The sequence below is a fragment of the Triticum dicoccoides genome, chromosome 7A (genome assembly GCF_002162155.2).
Source record: "Triticum dicoccoides isolate Atlit2015 ecotype Zavitan chromosome 7A, WEW_v2.0, whole genome shotgun sequence".
Classification (NCBI taxonomy): Eukaryota; Viridiplantae; Streptophyta; class Magnoliopsida; order Poales; family Poaceae; genus Triticum; species Triticum dicoccoides.
The window spans coordinates 407,835,849-407,854,166 of NC_041392.1; the positions used below are offsets into that span (position 1 = coordinate 407,835,849).

The following is an 18,318-nucleotide window of genomic DNA, read 5'->3' on the forward strand; positions in this document are numbered from 1 at the left end:
CCTACTCAGGAGAAAAAACTTTGTGCTGGAAGTTTACAATTGTGCTATTAGAGACTGTCAACAGGAAGAAACTCTACATCATCTTTTTTGGGGCTGCCCTTTTGCACAACAATGCTGGGATTACATATGTCCTACTAGAACTCCAAATTTATCAGTCCTCGAAGCTTTTCAAGACCTTAAGAATAAGCTGCATTTTCCATTCTTTATGGAGATCATCATTCTTGGATCATGGGCCATTTGGATAACCAGAAATAACAAGATATTTGAAAATATTACTCCAACTTTCCAGGGATGGAAATTCATATATTTAGAGGAGCTCAAACTACTGAAATATAGAATGAAGCTAAAGCATGAGAGAATGTTTTCTGCCTGGTTGGATTCTTTGTTGTAATCTCCTTTTTTTCTTTTTTCTTGTTGTAGGTTTTTTGCTAGTTTCTCTTAATGTTTTCTCTCTTTTATTTCTTCTTCTCTTTTTTCTAGGGCTTACCTCAAGCCCTTCAGACTACTAAGTTTAGTTCATTTATTAATAAAAGTTGCAGTGGGGTGTTTACCCTACTGTTTATAGTCAAAAAAATCATTTGAAGTTTGGATTGACTGTTTCTCTTCACATAGAAAACTGTTATTTGTATAATGCTCTTTGTTTCACTTATATTTCTTAGATCATGGGCAGGTCTTTTGTAGAAAGAATTAACCTCTCTTGCTTCACTTATATCTATTTAGAGAGGCAGCAGGAATCGGTCATTCACATGGTTAGTCATAAAATCCTACATAAAACTTGTGGATCACTGAATATGACATGTTTGATTCCTTGCAATAGTTTTGTGATATAGAGATGGAATATGTGGGAGGTACTTGTAAACGGTTGTGGTTAGTAGGAATATTGGTTTTAAGGTTTGTGATTCCCGAAGCATGCATGTATAGTCTCTAGTTATGCTATGAAATTGGAGCATGATTTATTATTGATTGTCTTCCTTATGAGTGGCAATCGGGGACGAGCGATGGTCTTGTCCTACCAATCTATCCTGATAGGATCATGTCTAGTAGTACTTTGCTTCGAAGGCTAATAAACATTTGCAATAACTATGTGAGTTCTTTATGACTAATGTGAGTCCATGGATTATATGCACTCTTACCTTTCCGCAATTTGCTAGCCTCTTCGGTACCGTGCATTGCCCTTTCTCACCTCGAGACGTGCTGCAAACTTCGCCGGTGCATCCAAACCCCGTGACATGATACGCTCTATCACACATAAGCCTTATTATATCTTCCTCAAAACAGCCACCATACCTACCTATTATGGCATTTTCATAGCCATTCCGAGATATATTGCCATGCAACTTCCACCGTTCCATTTTTATGACTTGAGCATTCATTGTCATATAACTTTGCATGATCGTAAGAAAGCTAGCATGATATTTCCATGGCTTGTCTATTTTTTGATATCCTTGCTATGTAGAGTCACACTTTGTTCTAGGTATCGAGTTGTAATATTGAGTTGTAAGTAAATAGATGTGTGATGATCATCATTATTCATTATTAGAGCATCTCCCAGTGAGGAAAGGATGATAGAGAGTATGATTCCCCGACAAGTCGGGATGAGACTCCGGACAAAAAGAAAAAAGAGAGAAAAGCGAGGCCAAAAGAGCCCAAGAAAAAAAGAAAAAGAAAGAAAAAATGAGAGAAAAAGAGAGAAGGGGCATGCAAATACCACACTAGTGCTTCAGAGTAGAACCATGTTTTTCATGTGGAAAGTCTCCTATGAAGTCACTTTCATATACTAGTGGGAATTTTTCATTATAGAACTTGGCTTGTGTATTTCGATGATGGGCTTCCTCAAATGCCTGAGGTCTTCATGAGCAAGCAAGTTGGATGCATGCCCACTTAGTTTTCTTGTTGAGATTTCAATAAACTTATAGCTCTTAGTGCATCCGTTGCATGGCAATCCCTACTCCTTGCATTGATATCAATTGATCGGCATCTCCATAGCCTATTGATTAGCCGCGTCGATGTGAGACTTTCTTACTTTTTTTTCTTCTCTATATTTACCCCTATCATCATACTCTATTCCACCCATAGTGCTATATACATGGCTTGCGCTCATGTATTGTGTGGGGGTTGAAAAAGCTAAAGCGGGTTAAAAAGTATGAACCAATTGCTCGGCTTGTCACCGGGGTAGTGCACGATAAATACTTGTGTGAAGAAGTTGGAGCATGACAAGACTATATGATTTTGTAGGGATAGCGTTCTTTAGCAATGATATTTTTTAAGACATGACGGTTTGTTGGGATGGCTGAGTATTGATGTCCTTATGTCAAATTATAGACTATTGCTTTGAATCACTCGTGTCTTAATATTCATGCCATGATTAGATATGTGATCAAGATTATGCTAGGTACCATTCCGCATCAAAAAATATCTTTTTATCATTCACCTGCTCGAGGACGAGCAGTAATTAAGCTTGGGGATGCTGATACGTCTCCGTCGTATCTATAATTTTTTATTGTTTCATGCCAATATTATACACACTTTCACATGCTTTTGTCAACAATTTATATGATTTATTGGACTAACATATTGATCCAGTGCCGAGTGCCAGTTCTTGTTTGTTGCATTTTTTTGTTTCACAGAATATCCATATCAAACAAAGTCCAAACGCGATAAAAAATGATGGAGAATTATTTTGGAATATATGTGACTTTTGGGAGGTGGAATCAGCGCAAACGGAGGCCCACGGCCACCACAAGACACATGGGCGCACCAGCACCCCCCGGTGCATGGTGGTGGGTAGTGGCAACCCCGTGTTATTTGGAGTCTCTAGGTTACGCGGGTCGTCAACAAGGCAGTAACACTTTGATCATACCCCTTTATCACCCAGTTTTTATGCATTAGTTCCAATCCTCAAACATTGCATGGTTAGGATGTCATTAACATGTGGGTTGGGAAGTAGTTGATGAGATAGAACCTATTACCCTATTATATTCAAACCCTTGGGAGTTACTTCTAGGCGTTGCTTATATTGCTATGCTATGCTCGTAGACGTGGTTTGGGTGAGTGAAATCCATGACAGATGTGAGATTGTTAATTAATGGTTCAACTTAAGGTGGCAACTTAAATACACATCTGGATGGATTGAGGCACCTGGAGTACCCAGTGTTGCTTGTATTTTTGGAAATCCCGGAGTACCCGTGTGATCTTCCTATGGACCGCCACCCAGGCTCAAAGGGAACTGAGATTATTCATGCTAGAAACTTCCGTGTGCAGCCACAAGCTATTATGGGCTCTAGCATAGTTGAGTAAGTTACGTGAAGCTCTTGAAGAGGTGGATCAACAGGTAGTGGGATTGTAGGTTTGGTATGGTCTGCCCGGAGTAGAGAGTTAATGTTTTGGAAAGACTCTGTCTCGGTCATTCGTTTCTCAAACACCATGTAGTGCGAGAAATGCAACGAAGGAGATCGAGTCTTGCGGGGAAAAGCGCGCAAACCTCTGCAGAGTGTAAAAACTAATCATGGTTAGCCGTGTCCCCGGTTATGGACAAATCTTGAGTATCTAGTACTTGGAGTATCTTATGTATCTCATCACTCTAAATTAATAATGTTGGGTTGATAATTACATTAATTGGGATTGAGTTGGAGGAACCTTCTCAATGATGTTTCAACTACCATGATAGTTAAAATAAATTCTATTCCTTTGTTGTAGGGAAAAATTGGCTTTTCGCAAAAACTATAACCATAGAGCTTTCCACCAGCCAAATATGCATGTAGTGATAGCATTATTCTGTTCTTGCTCTACTGTGTTATTTTGCCAGCATATTCCATGTGCTGACCCGTTTCGGGCTGCAACGTATTATGTTGTAGACTTTTCAGACGAGGAGTAAGGTTCGTTAGGTCGTTACCGTGCAGCTTAGCTATGCCGTTGGAGTTGATGGACTCACTTTATCTTCCAAGCCTTCCACTGTTATCGTATTAGATGGCCTTAAGCCATATTTATTGTAATAAGTTCTCTTTGGAGACATTCGATGTAATAAGTGTGTGATTGCTACTCTGTTATAAATCCTCGAGTACTGTGTGTGTCAGCATTACTGATCCAGGGATGACACTGAAGAACAGAGACTTGACCGTTTGAGGTCGGGTCGCTACAATAAAACATCCAAGATTGATAATATAACATCATGGAACAATAAAAAATTATAGATACATTGGAGACGTATCAGGAGCGCGTCAACTAGTGCCTAGAGATGTACCTGAGGTGCGCGGTGCACGACACGCCGCGACAATGGCGCAAGTGGCTTCCCGCGGTAGAGTTCTGGTACAACTCCGCCCACCACTCTTTGCTCAACTGCTCCCCGTTCAAGGCGTTATACGGCAAGGAACCAAATCTGGATGGCCTACCGCAGCTGAGCTCCTCCCTGCAAGACAACGCGACACCGCCAGTGTAACACCCCGTATGTGACTTGCCATATTTGTACTCCAACTATTGCCATTTTCGGCTCTAAGTTATGATATTTCCTCGTGGTTGGGTTTTGTCTTCATTTTACATTTTTCCATGTCATACATCTCATATCATGTCATCATGTGCATCGCATTTTGCATACGTGTTCGTCTCATGCATCCGAGCATTTTCTCCGTTGTCCGTTTTGCGATCCGACACTCCTATGTCTTCCGGCGCCCCTTTTGCCTCTTTTCGTGTGCAGGTGTTAAATGTTCTCGGATTGGACCGAGATTTGCCAAGCGGCCTTGGTACACCACCGGTAGGCCGCCTGTCAAGTGTCGTGCCATTTGGAGTCCGTTTGATACTCCAACGATTAACCGGAGAACCGTAAAGGCCTCGTGTGTGTTGCAGCCCAACACTCCTCCAAAGTGGCCTAGAACCCATCCAAACCCCATCCATCCTCTCGGTCGTTCGATCACGATCGCGTGGCCGAAAACCGCACCTCATTTGGACACTCCTATCTCCCTCTACCTATAAATATATGCACCCCTCCGAAATTTTCGGGTGAAACCCTAGTCTTCTCCCCCTCTCGCCCGACGGACATGTCCGCGCGCCGCTGGACGAAACCCGCCGCCGCACCGCACCAGTGAGACGACGCCACATGGCACCGCGCCTGCTCCGCCACCGCGCGGCCCGCGAGCCCGCAGCCGGCCCCCGCGGGCCCAGCCGCCGTCGCCCCGCGCGCCCGCGCTCCTCCGCGCCACCCGAGCGGTGCCGCCGCGTCCCCGCCCACCGGCGGGCCACCGCCACCGCGCCCGACCGCCGCCTCGCCGCCAACCCCGTCTCCAGCCGGATCCGGCGACTTCTCCGGCCGGATCCACTCCGGCGACCGCCGCCTTCTCCCAAAGCTCCGGCCACCGCAAAAGACCCCGGCCATCCTCGTTACATGCGCCAGATTTGGATCTGTGCAAACCCTAGGGTTGACTTCCTTTTTCCACTAAGTCTTTTATTTTTACATCCTGGAGCACATTTCATCATGCGATAACTCCGCATATGTTGCTCCGTTTTGAGCATGCAATATATCAAAATGTTCGTTAGGATGTCCTCTTCATTTTGTTCCATTGCACCATGTTTGTTTGAGTCCATCTTGATGCCCAAATGTTTGTTGCAAAAGTGCTATAAAATGTTAGTTCCTGATTCTTATTAGATCTTGAGCATTTGTCATTTTTGCCATGATTATTGTGTGTTGTATATGAACTTGAGCTCTACATGTGTTTTGGGCTATGCCATGCCATCTTTACAGGGGTCTATTCCATGTATTTTTGTGATCAATATGGTGACTAGCACATGCATGCAAAGTAGCTCTCGTGATGTTGCTGATTTCAGGGACTTAGAATTTCACTAAGTCATTTCCCTGTTGTCATTTTTATGTCATGTATTCATGTTGCTACAGAGTGATGCATGCTTCTTTTGAATATATTCAGTAAGGATGATTTTGACATATGGTTATGCTCTATCCATCCATGCCCTTGTTTGAATTTATGAAGTGCCCTAGCATGACTCAATCTTGCTCTACTTTTGCTATAAAATTTTCCTGACAGATTGTTTACGTGTTAATCAATTTTGCCAAGGTTGTTGTAGTTGATCCATGCATGCTATGAACTTGTTCTTGCTTTGCTTGACTTCATGATCATGTCTTCTTGCTGGGAGTATGCTTAGCTTGTCATGAAATGCCTTGTGTTGAGTGCATCGAGCTCGCAAACATGCCTACGTAACTTTGTTTTTGCCATGTCCAGTTTTCTGCCAAGTCTGAATCTGTTAGCGAAACTTGCTATGTTTACATGGGTGCCATCATATCTTCTGATCCTTTTTGGCTTATGGTCAGTAAGGGACTTTTGTTATATGCTTTGAGTAGATTCATGCCATGCCTTGCTTTGCTATGTCCTGTTCCTGTAGCATGTTGTTATCTTGCTCTAAACTTTGCTTCCTGATATTAATTCCTGACATGTTAGTCTTTTCACTAAGTCTGTGAAGCTGATATCTTTTGCATTTTTGACATGCTTGTTTGAACCTGCTATTGTGTGATTTAGCCATAGCTCAGTGTTCATCTTTTGTCAAGCATCTTGAGTAGATCACTGCCATGTGCTTTGTTGCTATGTTAGAGTGCAGTAGCTTAGTTTCTTGTGGCATTTTAGATGGCATCGTGTTGTTAATCGCAGAATAGTGCCATATTGTTTTGCTTGCCATTTGCAAACCGTGCATCCGATTCCGGTGATCTTTATATCGATTTCGACCGAAATCAACTCATCTTTCCAGTGGCGCACTTGGTTTTCCAAGTTGAGGCCCGGTTCAATCTTTTCCTTCCGGAGCACGCATTTGCATTGCATAGCACATCCCGCATATCATGCCATGTTTTGCATCATGTTGCTTGCGATTGCACCGTGGTTGATTGTGGTTTCTTTTGCTTGTGATCTTGCCTTGGGTAGAGCCGGAAGACGAGTACGTGATCAAGGAACCCGTTGAGTACGCTTACGAGGATCAAGCTTACGTCAACTCGGAGAACTTTGCAGGCAAGATGACCATACCCCCGAAATCACTTCTATCTTTGCTTGCTAGTTGCTCGCTCTATTGCTATGCCGCAATACCTACCACTTGCTATATCATGCCTCCCATATTGCCATGTCAAGCCTCTAACCCACCTTGTCCTAGCAAACCGTTGTTTGGCTATGTTACCGCTTTGCTCAGCCCCTCTTATAGCGTTGCTAGTTGCAGGTGAAGATGGAATTTGTTCATTGTTGGAACATGTTTATTGTTGGGATATCATTATTATATCTTGTTTACCTTAATGCATCTATATAATTGGTAAAGGGTGGAAGGCTCGGCCTTATGCCTGGTGTTTTGTTCCACTCTTGCCGCCCTAGTTTTCGTCATACCAGTATTATGTTCCTTGAATTTGCGTTCCTTACGCGGTTGGGTTATAATGGGAACCCCTTGACAGTTCGCCTTGAATAAAACTCCTCTAGCAAGGCCCAACCTTGGTTTTACATTTGCCTAACAACCTATAACCTTCCCTTGGGTTTTCGTGAGCCCGAGGGTCATCTTTATTTTAAACCCCCTCCCCCCCTGGGCGAGTGCTCCTCTGAGTGTTGGTCCGAAACGGGCAGCCTGCGGGGCCACCTCGGAGCAACTCGAGGGTTGGTTTGACTCGTAGCTTGACCTATCCGGTGTGCCCTGAGAACGAGATACGTGCGACTCCTATCGGGATTTGTCGGCACATCGGGCGGCTTTGCTGGTCTTGTTTTACCTTTGTCGAAATGTCTTGTAACCGGGATTCCGAGTTTGATCGGGTCGTCCTAGGAGAAGGAATATCCTTCGTTGACCGTGAGAGCTTGTGATGGGCTAAGTTGGGACACCCCTGCAGGGTTCTGAACTTTTGAAAGCCGTGACCGCGGTTATGGACAGATGGGAATTTGTTAATATCCGGTTGTAGAAAACCTGACACTTAACTTAATTAAAAAGAATCAACAGCGTGTGTAGCCATGACAGTCTCTTTCCGGCGGAGTCCGGGAAGTGAACACGGTTTTGGTGTTATGCGTGAACGTTAGTAGTTCAGGATCACTTCTTGATCATGATAGCTTATCGACCGTGCCTTGCTTCTCTTCTCGCTCTCATTTGCGTAAGATAGCTACCATATATGCTAGTGCTTGCTGCAGCTCCACCTCACTACCTCTTCCTACCTATAGATTAAATAGTCTTGATCGCGAGGGTGTTAGATTGCTAAGTCCCCGTGACTCACAGATTACTTCCAAAACCAGATGCAGGTGCCGATGATGCCAGTCCAGGGGATGCAATCGAACTCAAGTGGTAGTTCGACGAGGATTCAGGACGTTACTATGTTTCCTTTCCAGACGATCAGTACTGGAGCCCAGTTGGGGCGACTGGGGATCTTATGCACTTGGGGTTGTCTTTATTTTGGTTCCGTAGTCGGACCTTAATTGTATTCTGGATGATGTAATGGTATATTTATGTATTGTGTGAAGTGGCGATTGTAAGCCAACTTTTTATCTCTATCTTATTCAGTACATGGGATGTGTAAAGATTACCCCTCTTGCGACATGCCTACTATGTGGTTATGCCTCTAAGTCGTGCTCCGACACGTGGGAGATATAGCCGCATCGTGGGTGTTACAGCCAGAGCTAGACTAGACCGCGCACACAAAGATGTTGCGCGCCCAGCTCACGCGCGCCCAAGCCCGCTTCAAGAAGCAAGCCGACCGTCACCGCGCCGAACGTGCCTTCGACATCGGCGAACAAGTTCTCCTCAAGCTACAGCCGTACGCGCAATCGTCCGTCGCCAATCGCCCGTGCCGCAAGCTCTCCTACAAGTTCTTCGGCCCTTTCGAAGTGACGGAGCGGATCGGATCACTGTCTTATCGCCTATAGGTGCCTCCAGATATCCGCATCCACCCGGTATTCCATGTCTCCCAGCTCAAGCCTTTCACCCAGGATTACACTCCAGTCTTCGCGGAGTTGCCTCGAGTGCCTGACCTCACTGGTGGAGAAACGGAACCCATGGCCATCCTGGAGCGGAGGATGTTGAAGAAAGGAGATGCACCTGTCGTGCAACTGCGTGTTCAATGGGCCAACATGCCGCCATTAGCCACCACTTCGGAAGACTACGACGTCCTTCGCCAGCGCTACCCATCAGCCTGCATCTGGGAAGGAGCTCCATCTTAAGGGGAGGGCAATGTCGCGCCTGCTGATGCTGATACAACACCAGCATCAGATTGAAAAAGTGCAGTTCAGTTATTCAGCTAACTAAATTGCAACGGAGTGTGATTCGGCCTTGGGCCAGTGTGTGCGTGTGTGGGTCGGAGGCCATGTAAGGGTAGCCCATGAGGGGTCAACTACTTATGTACAAGACACCGATCAAATCAGGGCAGCGAGTGATGAATGATTATTTCCTTTCCCTTCCTCCAAGTCTCTCCTCCTCACCTACTCTGGTTCTCTCTTCCTCACCCAATTCCCCGATCGAGATCCAGGGCGTTACATGTTTTTGGTATTAATTTCGGCAGTACATTGGTATGCTTTTCTGCAAAATAAAAAAATTGTGTTGGTTGCTTTTTTATGAATAGAAAAATACAAGGGCGAAATTTTGGAAGTACATTGATTTGCTTTTCTGTAAAATAAAAAAATTGCGTTGGTTGAGTTTTTCATGAATAGAAAAATACAAAGGCGTTTTCCGCAAAGATATCTTCGGTTGGGTACCATTACTCACTAACAAATGGGGTCATACACATGAATGCGTCTACATATACATTTTGTGACCATATGCGCACCTTGAGTCAAGTTAGGTGATTGAAAATCCTTATTTTCAAAGTCTAGCACCAAACTGAATATCGAGCGCAAGTTTTATGACTTCCGGTGATATTACCTAAAAAACACCCATGGCATTTTGAGTAAAACAAAATAAAACTCGGTCATAGTATGTACATTTCTATGTCATGGATGCGTCGATGAATTACTTCTATGACTGTATATTATGATAGAAAATCAAAAAATTGTCCTTGGCGGGCCGGCGGCGCACTTGGTTGACGTTCTTTTGGCCTTCAATGAAAAAAGTCATGATACAAGTGACAGCCAGATTTTTTCACCAATTCCTCACGTGACTACCGCCTCACTTGCAACAAAATCTGCTTTTTAATGGACTACCCACAGGAGTAGTCCGACAATCCACATGATGTTACGGACAACATATGAACAACGTGGGTAACTCTTATGGTATCAAATGATAACTTTCGACCCAAAAAAAATACTGAAACGTTTTCAACCAAGTTTTCATGTCGTGTAACTAATGACTCACATATATAGTTTAGTACTACCTCTATAACTAAATATTTAGTTACAAACGTAGTAACTTTTAATAACTCCACAAAAATAGTGAACAAAACGTACCAACATGAGATCTCTAGTCTAGTGCATGAGTATGCACGAGGATATGAGCTTCCTCGTAGCTGCTGAGATCGTGGAAAGTGGTGGCGGCAACATGATGACTTCGATTTGGTGGTGCTTCTCGAGTACCCGGTCTCGAGTTCCGGAATGAAAACCCTAGGTCTGGCCTGAATTGGTTATACCTGACGATGGCGATGTTTTTGATGAAGCATTGCTCGGATGTGCTCGGACTTGTTCTTCAAGGTGAAAAACCTAGAGTCTGTCCTTTGTTGATCGGGTCCAGTGACAACGACGTTTAAGCGTTGTTTCCTTCCTGAAGAAAGGCGTTGCTGTTGAAGAAACTTTCTCGCTGCGCTTGTTCTGTCGAGAGATGGTTGGTGCGGATATGGTCGTTGATATAGTTTATCGACCGTTGTTTTGATCGTTTCAGAGTTTTTTTCTTTCTTTTCCCTCACTTAGGCATAGCTTGAGTCTTGTATGACTTTGTTCTTTGTTGGCGTTTTTTGTGTGTATGTTGATGTTGACTATGTGCATCCTGGTTATGCAGAGGCCGGGTGTGTGCTCAATGTGTTTGTATCCCTGGTGCTTCATTTTGAGTGAATAAAATCCACCCTTTGTCAAAAATGAGCTTCCTCGTAGTAATGTTGGTTATATATATCACATCGCCTAATAGTTTCCATAAAGTTTCCTACTTAGCAAAAAAATTAGTTTGTCTCAAGCCTCACTTTTACTACAACAAAATTGTCGGTATCACCCTCGAATTACTAAACAATTTGCAAGAGCAACTTCATCCAGTACACATGATATTAAGTTCATAACTCAGATCAAAGCGGTGGCATGACTACATTCTGTCGTTGCTATACAAATTCTATGTATCCACAGCTTCATATATTGTTACGGCTTTGCACAAGGATGATCAGGATTGAGCTTGTAATTCATCGGGCTGGAAGCTGAAAACTGCTCTTTGCAGGTCCAGCTAGGCGAGCGCATAAAATCGTCGGCTCTCTTAGCGATCTGCACCGCTGATGATCATTGATGGGTAAGGCACCCTCTTGATATCAACGAATGTCGAATACTCGGTGCTCAGTGGTTGCTTCCATGGCTCCCCATCCATTTGCATATATGCATCCCTCCATTGGCCACCTTTGATCTCTAGCCGGATTGCTGCTGCCTGAAACAACTGGAACAGTTATAACATGACGTGGACACTACAATGTTGACATTGACACCTTATGTTTCTTGCTTCAGTTTTACAGAATATTTATTTAATCTTTTCTTCCCTTTCTTTTTATTTTCCTCATTTGCTTACCAGAGTAGCACACCAACGTGATCTCATATTTCCAGTTAATGGACTTGGAATTGATTTGTCCTTCAAAGTTAACCATTTTATATTATCTGTTTTGTGGTCAGTCCCATTGGTCGTCTCTTATAAGTATGCCATCTCACTTAGATACCCACCAATCCAATTGGTTGTATCTTAAATATACCAAGTATTTAATGCAATGGTCCACACTCTTATTAAGACAATGTAAGTCAAATTGGATGTTTTTTTCAAAAAGGAGGATAACCCCCGGCCTCTGCATCGAGCGATGCGCACAACCATTTTTATTATATTATTCAATAGAATCTGACAAAATCAAATACATGGATCAACCCAAAGCCTCCTTCCTGGCGATCTATGTCGCTACACCTACTAGGTCGATGAAGTGCCCTGACCACGCATCAACGCACACCATCTAATCCGGTGGCCTCACTAAGCCGCCCGCCGGCGAGCCGAGATCCCCGGCCGGTCTAGCAGATCCTCAACACGAACCGCATGTGCACACTCCAGAATCCGCCACCGCCATCTTCCGATGTTCCAACTTCAGGAGAGATCCATGCATTGACCTTGCCAGGCCCAACTACCGTCGACGCCCCCAACTGCCGTCGACGCCCCCATGAGCCAGACAATGCCACCACCCTGCGCACGTCCATCGCTGAGACCCCGCTGCGCCATGCCGCCGAGACCCGCCATCGCCGACGCGGTAAATGCCACACCGCCACCACCTCCGACACCAGGAACCATCCGCGCTCGCCGCACACACCCTCCATCTAAATGCCCAAGACAACGCCTCCAAGGAGGTGACGACGCCATGGCGCCGCCGCCGCCCATTCACGAGGAACTAGGGTTTTCACCCGACATAGAGGGAGAAGGGAGCAGGGGAGTTGACCTTGCTATCGCCACCAAGGAGGCGAATGACACATGAGCGCCATCGACGACGTGGCCGCCGCCGTCGGCCAGAGGTTTCCCCTGGAGAAGCTCCCATCCCGGCACCCACCAAGCCCGCCACCAACACCTCCGAGCACAAATGCCGGAGATCTGGACCAGCTGATAGGGAGAGCCGCTCGCTAGGATGGTCTGCCCCAGATCTGACGAGAGGGGCACGGGGAACCACCTCACGCCAGGACGTCCACCGGGACCCCGCTACCCAAGCAAGGAAGTCCGGCCAACTGCGCTGACGAACGCCCACCACCGGCGGACGGACACCACCCACACCAGTCGAAGCCACCGCCTCATATCCAGGCCCTCGCCCGAGGCAGGGGAGCAGTCGAAGGCCTTGCCGCCCCCTTCACCGGCGGCTGCATGATGAGCCGGCGGCCCCCTCCAGAGGCAACGAGGGAGAGAAAGAGGGAAGAGAGAGCCGCCGGACGGCAAGGTTTCAGTACCGCCCGAGTCACCCGTGTGGACCGACGCGGGGGCGATCCGTCAAATTGGATGATGAGTTCAAGTTTTAACGATTTCTTTGTTGGATTGCGTTAAAGATGGTATCTAGAATATAAGACGGTTTCCTACTCTTACCTCATTAATTCTATGCCACAGAGACAAAAATATGATATGGAGTACTGAGAGGCGACACCACATTGGAGCATAGGGAGAGGCATGAGGGTTCTATGTTGCAATGAATTACTTCCTCCATTCCAAACTAATTGAAGTTTAAGGTTTGTCCTAGATCAAACTCCTTTTAGTTTGATGACCAAGTCTATAGAAAAATATACCTTGCTCACTCCATTCCAAATTAATTGAAGTTCGAGGTTTATCTTTGTCAAACTTGTTGAAGTTTGACCAAGTCTAGAAATATATACATTGACCAAGTTTATAAGAAAATATTTCAACACACATATTTTTCTATAGAGTTGGTCAAACTTCTTTGACTTGGGAAAAACCTCTAATTTGGACTGGAGAGAGTATGAAAGGCCGGTGCACAAGTTTTATAGTTATGTTCCATGCATTAACCTGTCACCAATACACCTAAAGGTTATTTTTTCCTCAACTGTCCCACTAAGTAATATACATGCCATAAAACTGTATTCTTCTATGGCGATTAACAAAAGGTAGTAAACAGCTACCACAATAGATATTCTTCATTTCATATGACTACCCAACCTAATTATTGTGTACATACCTGTGCTATGTGTTTGGCAGATATAAGTTCAACCATCACAAGGGATGCATGCCACCCTTGCTTCAACCCAAATATTTCAAGAAGGCCATCATCTGATTGGGCTTCGACAAATCCTTTCTAGACATAAACAAATATATAAAAAATAATTATATTATTCTCAATGAATAGATAGTGCTCCAGCTTCCTCGGGATGAAATGTTTGTAAACAGGGAAAACAATAAATAATCACATCAATGTATTCATAGCACCTTTTCCAAGTATTCAGGCTTCAAATTTCCCCATGGGTTCCTTCCACTCGCATAGTTGTGAAGGTTTAACGCAACAATAGCCCTTACACTGCATCACAGCATTTTTCTGTTTAGTAATTACATGATGTATATTTGTGCGGAGAGTGATATCTAGCTACCCTGACACTGCATTATTTAGTATGTGTCCATAGTAGTCTCAGATATCCCACATCAATTCATGACACAATCATGTTTAAAAAAAAAGGAGAAGAGGAACTTATGTTATCTTTTGATGTTCTTCCAATAACTAAATGCTACGTCAATTTCAAATGTGCAGATCAGAACTATTCCACTAATACCAAGAATTTGCCAACTTGCCTTGATGGTACAGGGATGTGCTCCCACTCAGAACTGTCCATCTTCTTTATTGATAAACGGATAATGTTTGTCAGTCCCCTGATATAACAAAGAACATACAGAATGAGAGGCCTCCCGCACAGTATTTCTCTAGTCTGAGCATTAATTATATGGACCCCTATTTACTTCTATATTCTAGCTTAGAAAATTTCGTAGTTAAGAATGAGTAACATAGACATATCAAACTCAATAATAACAGTACACAAAATCAGAGCAGTGGGAACTGATAAACCTATGGTTCTGGGCATCTAAACTCTAAACTCAACCGATCAGTTACTGCTGGTTTGGGCGCGACATCGAAGCCTCAACCTTTGAGCTTGTCCTATTTCAAGCCTCCACTTCAACAGAACTTGGCCCAGTCGTGCCGGTTTTGGTCTAACTGTTGGCTCAGCGGTTGTGATGTGGCTGAGATCACATCTGACATCCTCGCCAGGTCCCTAAGCATCGATGCAAAGTCCGCACTGTGGTCCAGAGGCTTGAGAACGGAGCCTGGATCGACAAAATCCTCGTTGGCTTTTTGAAATTGCATCCTTTGCCCAGACCTGTTTAAACCCGCTCCCAGTGAGAGTGGATTTAAACAGGTCTGGGCAAAAATTTCTGGAATAAAAGAATGTAGGGCTGTTGATCTACAGTAAATAGTAAAAAAAAATGATATATGACAACTTGATTAAAGGGCCTATTGTTTACACCTGTTTTTCATGATAGTCTCAAAAGATGCAAGTTGGAAGATAGTTGTTGACCCCAAAAAATTTCAAGATCAAGTGTTGGCAAGGTTAAGGATGTTAAACTTCACGCACTAGCCAATGCAAACAAAAGTCCGAACTGATGGAAAGGGCTAGGCAATCCACATATACACTTCAGCACCCCCTCTCACCTGCACGACATGTGGATAGACTCAAAGCCAGGATTTGAACTCAAGACCTTGGGCTCTGAGAGCATCTCCAGCCGCGGCCCCAACAGGCCCTCCCCAGGCGTTTTTGCTACGCCGGCGCCCATAATTCGGCCCAGTCGCGCCCCCAATAGCCCGTTCTTCACCGGCTCGGGCCGAAACTGGTGCCGGCGGACCCAGGCCGAACCCGGCGCGCTGGGGCACGCCTGGGGGCGCCGGCACAAGCGAAAAGGGGCGTGGGGCCGCTCTGTCGGCGAGACGAGAGCCTCTTCCCGCCGTTTCTTCCCGCCCTCGCCCCCCACTTCCCTCCTTTCCTCCCGCCAATCTCCCTCCCGCTTGCCTCCCAGCCGCCGCCATGCCGCCGAAGAAGTACGTGATCCCCCGCTCTGCGACCACCGCGACCGCCTCCATCGCCCAGCCGAAGCAGAGGAAGCCGAGGGCGCCGCAGTCCAAGCCACCGGGCATGACAAGCGCCGAGTGGAGGGCGGAAGTTCAGCGACGGGAGGCCGTCACCGCCGATAGGCGGAACAGGGCGATCGCCAAGAAGGCCCGTGACAACGCGGCGCGTGCCGCGGCGGCTGCGGCGGACCAAGCCAAGGCCGAGGCGACTCGCTTGGGGATGATGAATCCACCAGGCGGCCACACCCAGTATGTACCCTGGAGCCAGCAAAGCGTCGGCTCTCCGTCCGGCTTCTCGTCGTCACCGCAACCATGGGGATGCACGCCGTCGCCGGGCTACGCCGACGGGGATGCACACGGTGGGTTCAACCCCAACGTCACCTTCCCCCATGGACACCCAACCCAGCGCACACCCTCGCCCGCCTTCGCCGGCGTGCAATACCCTCCATACAACTACTTGCCGCCGGCTTACGCGTGCTCCCCGACGCCCCCTCTCCGCCGTGGTGCGCTGCCCTTCTCACAAGCTTCCACGTCGCACCTCGGCGACACCGACGAGACCGACGCCGACATGGACGACATCATCGCGGCAGGCTCGGCCGCGGCGGCCGCGTCCTCCGGGTTCACTACCTAGGACGACACGGTGGACCTCAGCGGCGGCATGGACGGCGAGCTCGAGTACGGCGAGGAGGAGCACGAGGAGGAGGAGGAGCCAGCGACTGTCCCGGCGAGGAGGCACAAGAAGAAGAAGGGGGCAACCAGGACCGGCGAGCCGCGCATTAAGTGGACGTCCAAGGAACAGGAATGCCTCGCCGAAGCATGGAAAGTCGTCTGCCTCGACCCGACCACCGGCACGAACCAGAGCATCGAGACGTACTGGGAGTGCATCAAGGCCGAGTTCGACGAGCGCAAGCTCGTCGACCCCTACTTTAAAGGCGTCTACATGCAGCAAGGGGCGAAGGCAATGGCGAACCATTGGGGGCTCATCCAGGCGGCGTGCAACAAATGGCATGGGATCGTCGAGGAGATCACGGCTCACCCGGAGAGCGGCGCCAACGTCGAGGATCAGGTACGGCACGCCGGTCTCCCGCTTCTATTCGCCGTTCGCGCCCGCCAACTGTTTGTTCCTCCGCGCAGCTGGTGCACATGTTCGCCTTGTATCGCCTAGGCAACCGCGACCAAGAGTTCAAGTACCTCCACGTTTACAAGCGCATTGACAAGTGCAAGAAGTGGACGGAAGTCTAGCGTACCCTCGACAAGGCCAAGGAGACCTACAAGCCGGACGCGCCGACCCCGGACGCGTCAGAGGGCCGACCGGATGGTAACAAAGGGGCCAAGAAGGCGGAACACGTCGACGCGGCTACCGCGCGTATGTAGGAGTCCATCGAGCATTGCCTCGCCGACGCACAGGCCCGGGCCGTCCTACGTGAAGAGAAGACCAAGGCGCGGTGGTCGGCGTTGATGACGAGCAGCGCCGTCAAGCTCGACCTACTCCGGACCAACGTCACCGCAAAGAAGAGGAACACCGACCTGGCTTTCCTGTTGGGCGGGGTGGACATGCTCTAGAGCAACGACGAGGCGGTCAAGACGTGGTACTTGGCGGAGCATGGTCTCATCCTGAACCAGCTGCTGTCGACGGCGCCGCCAGCTCCAACGCCGACGCCGACACGGCCAAGCCCGAGCGATGATGCCTCCACGACTCCCCGCGGCACAGAAGCCACGCCGATGCCGTCCAGCACAGAAGCCACGCCGACGCCGCCCAGCGCAGAAGAAGCTCCGACCCCGCCAAGCCCGCGCACGCCGACTCCGCCTACGCCGAAGACCGACCTCGTCGTCTGATGCGTTGCACGCGCCTCCTTTCTTTTTGAACGCCGAACTTTTTATTCGATCGCCGAACTGTGGCCGCATGATCGGCTGATTTGTGGCGTCTATTTTGTGAGCGGGAATACTACGTTTGAATTTGCCGTGGGTTGGGGGCGCCTGGGGCGTGGCTGGGAGCTAGGTCGCCCCCAGGGGCCGATCTAGCGCCGGTTCGCCCCCAGGGCGCTCTTTTTCAGCGCCCTGGGGGGCTGAACGGCTGGAGATGCTCTGATACCATGTTAAGCTTCATTCGCTAGCCAACGCAACCAAAAGCCTAAACTGATGAAAAGGGCTAGGCAATCCACATATACACTTCAACAAAGGACATCCTTTATACTCCCTCTGTAAACAAATATAAGACGATTTAGGTCACTAGTGATCTAAAACGTCATATATTTGTTTAGAGGGAGTAGCTTTTAGTGATACAAGATCACATTGACTCCATAGGTACGTTGATACTATCGAAAGGGGACCATGTTTGTGTGCTGATACTTTTTCTTGCTAAGTGCTTAGAGATCAAACTCCAGAACCAGTCAAACACCTCAACTACTTCCCTACTATCTCTCACATTTTGACATTGTTCACAGCCACAAAGGCATATCCATTCGAAGCCTCCAACTCCTTCGAGAGAGATAGCCATCGTAACCAAGTGCCATCCGGAGCCTCCAACACATTGGTGTTGTCAACCTCTAACTGCTGGGAGGACC

General features: G+C 47.2%; 1 protein-coding gene across 1 annotated transcript in view; it reads right to left on the reverse strand.

The window, feature by feature from the left end:
• Positions 1-11,087: 11,087 nt before the first annotated feature.
• LOC119333521 (diacylglycerol kinase 4-like) overlaps positions 11,088-18,318 on the reverse strand; it is a 38,747-nt gene continuing 31,516 nt past the window's right edge. The window contains exons 10-13 of the mRNA XM_037606391.1: positions 14,428-14,505; positions 14,071-14,158; positions 13,823-13,939; positions 11,088-11,550 (exon numbers count right to left, since the gene is read on the reverse strand). Coding sequence (XP_037462288.1) covers positions 11,386-11,550; positions 13,823-13,939; positions 14,071-14,158; positions 14,428-14,505 — 448 coding nt within the window. The 3' untranslated portion in view covers positions 11,088-11,385. The remainder of the gene's footprint in view (positions 11,551-13,822; positions 13,940-14,070; positions 14,159-14,427; positions 14,506-18,318) is intronic.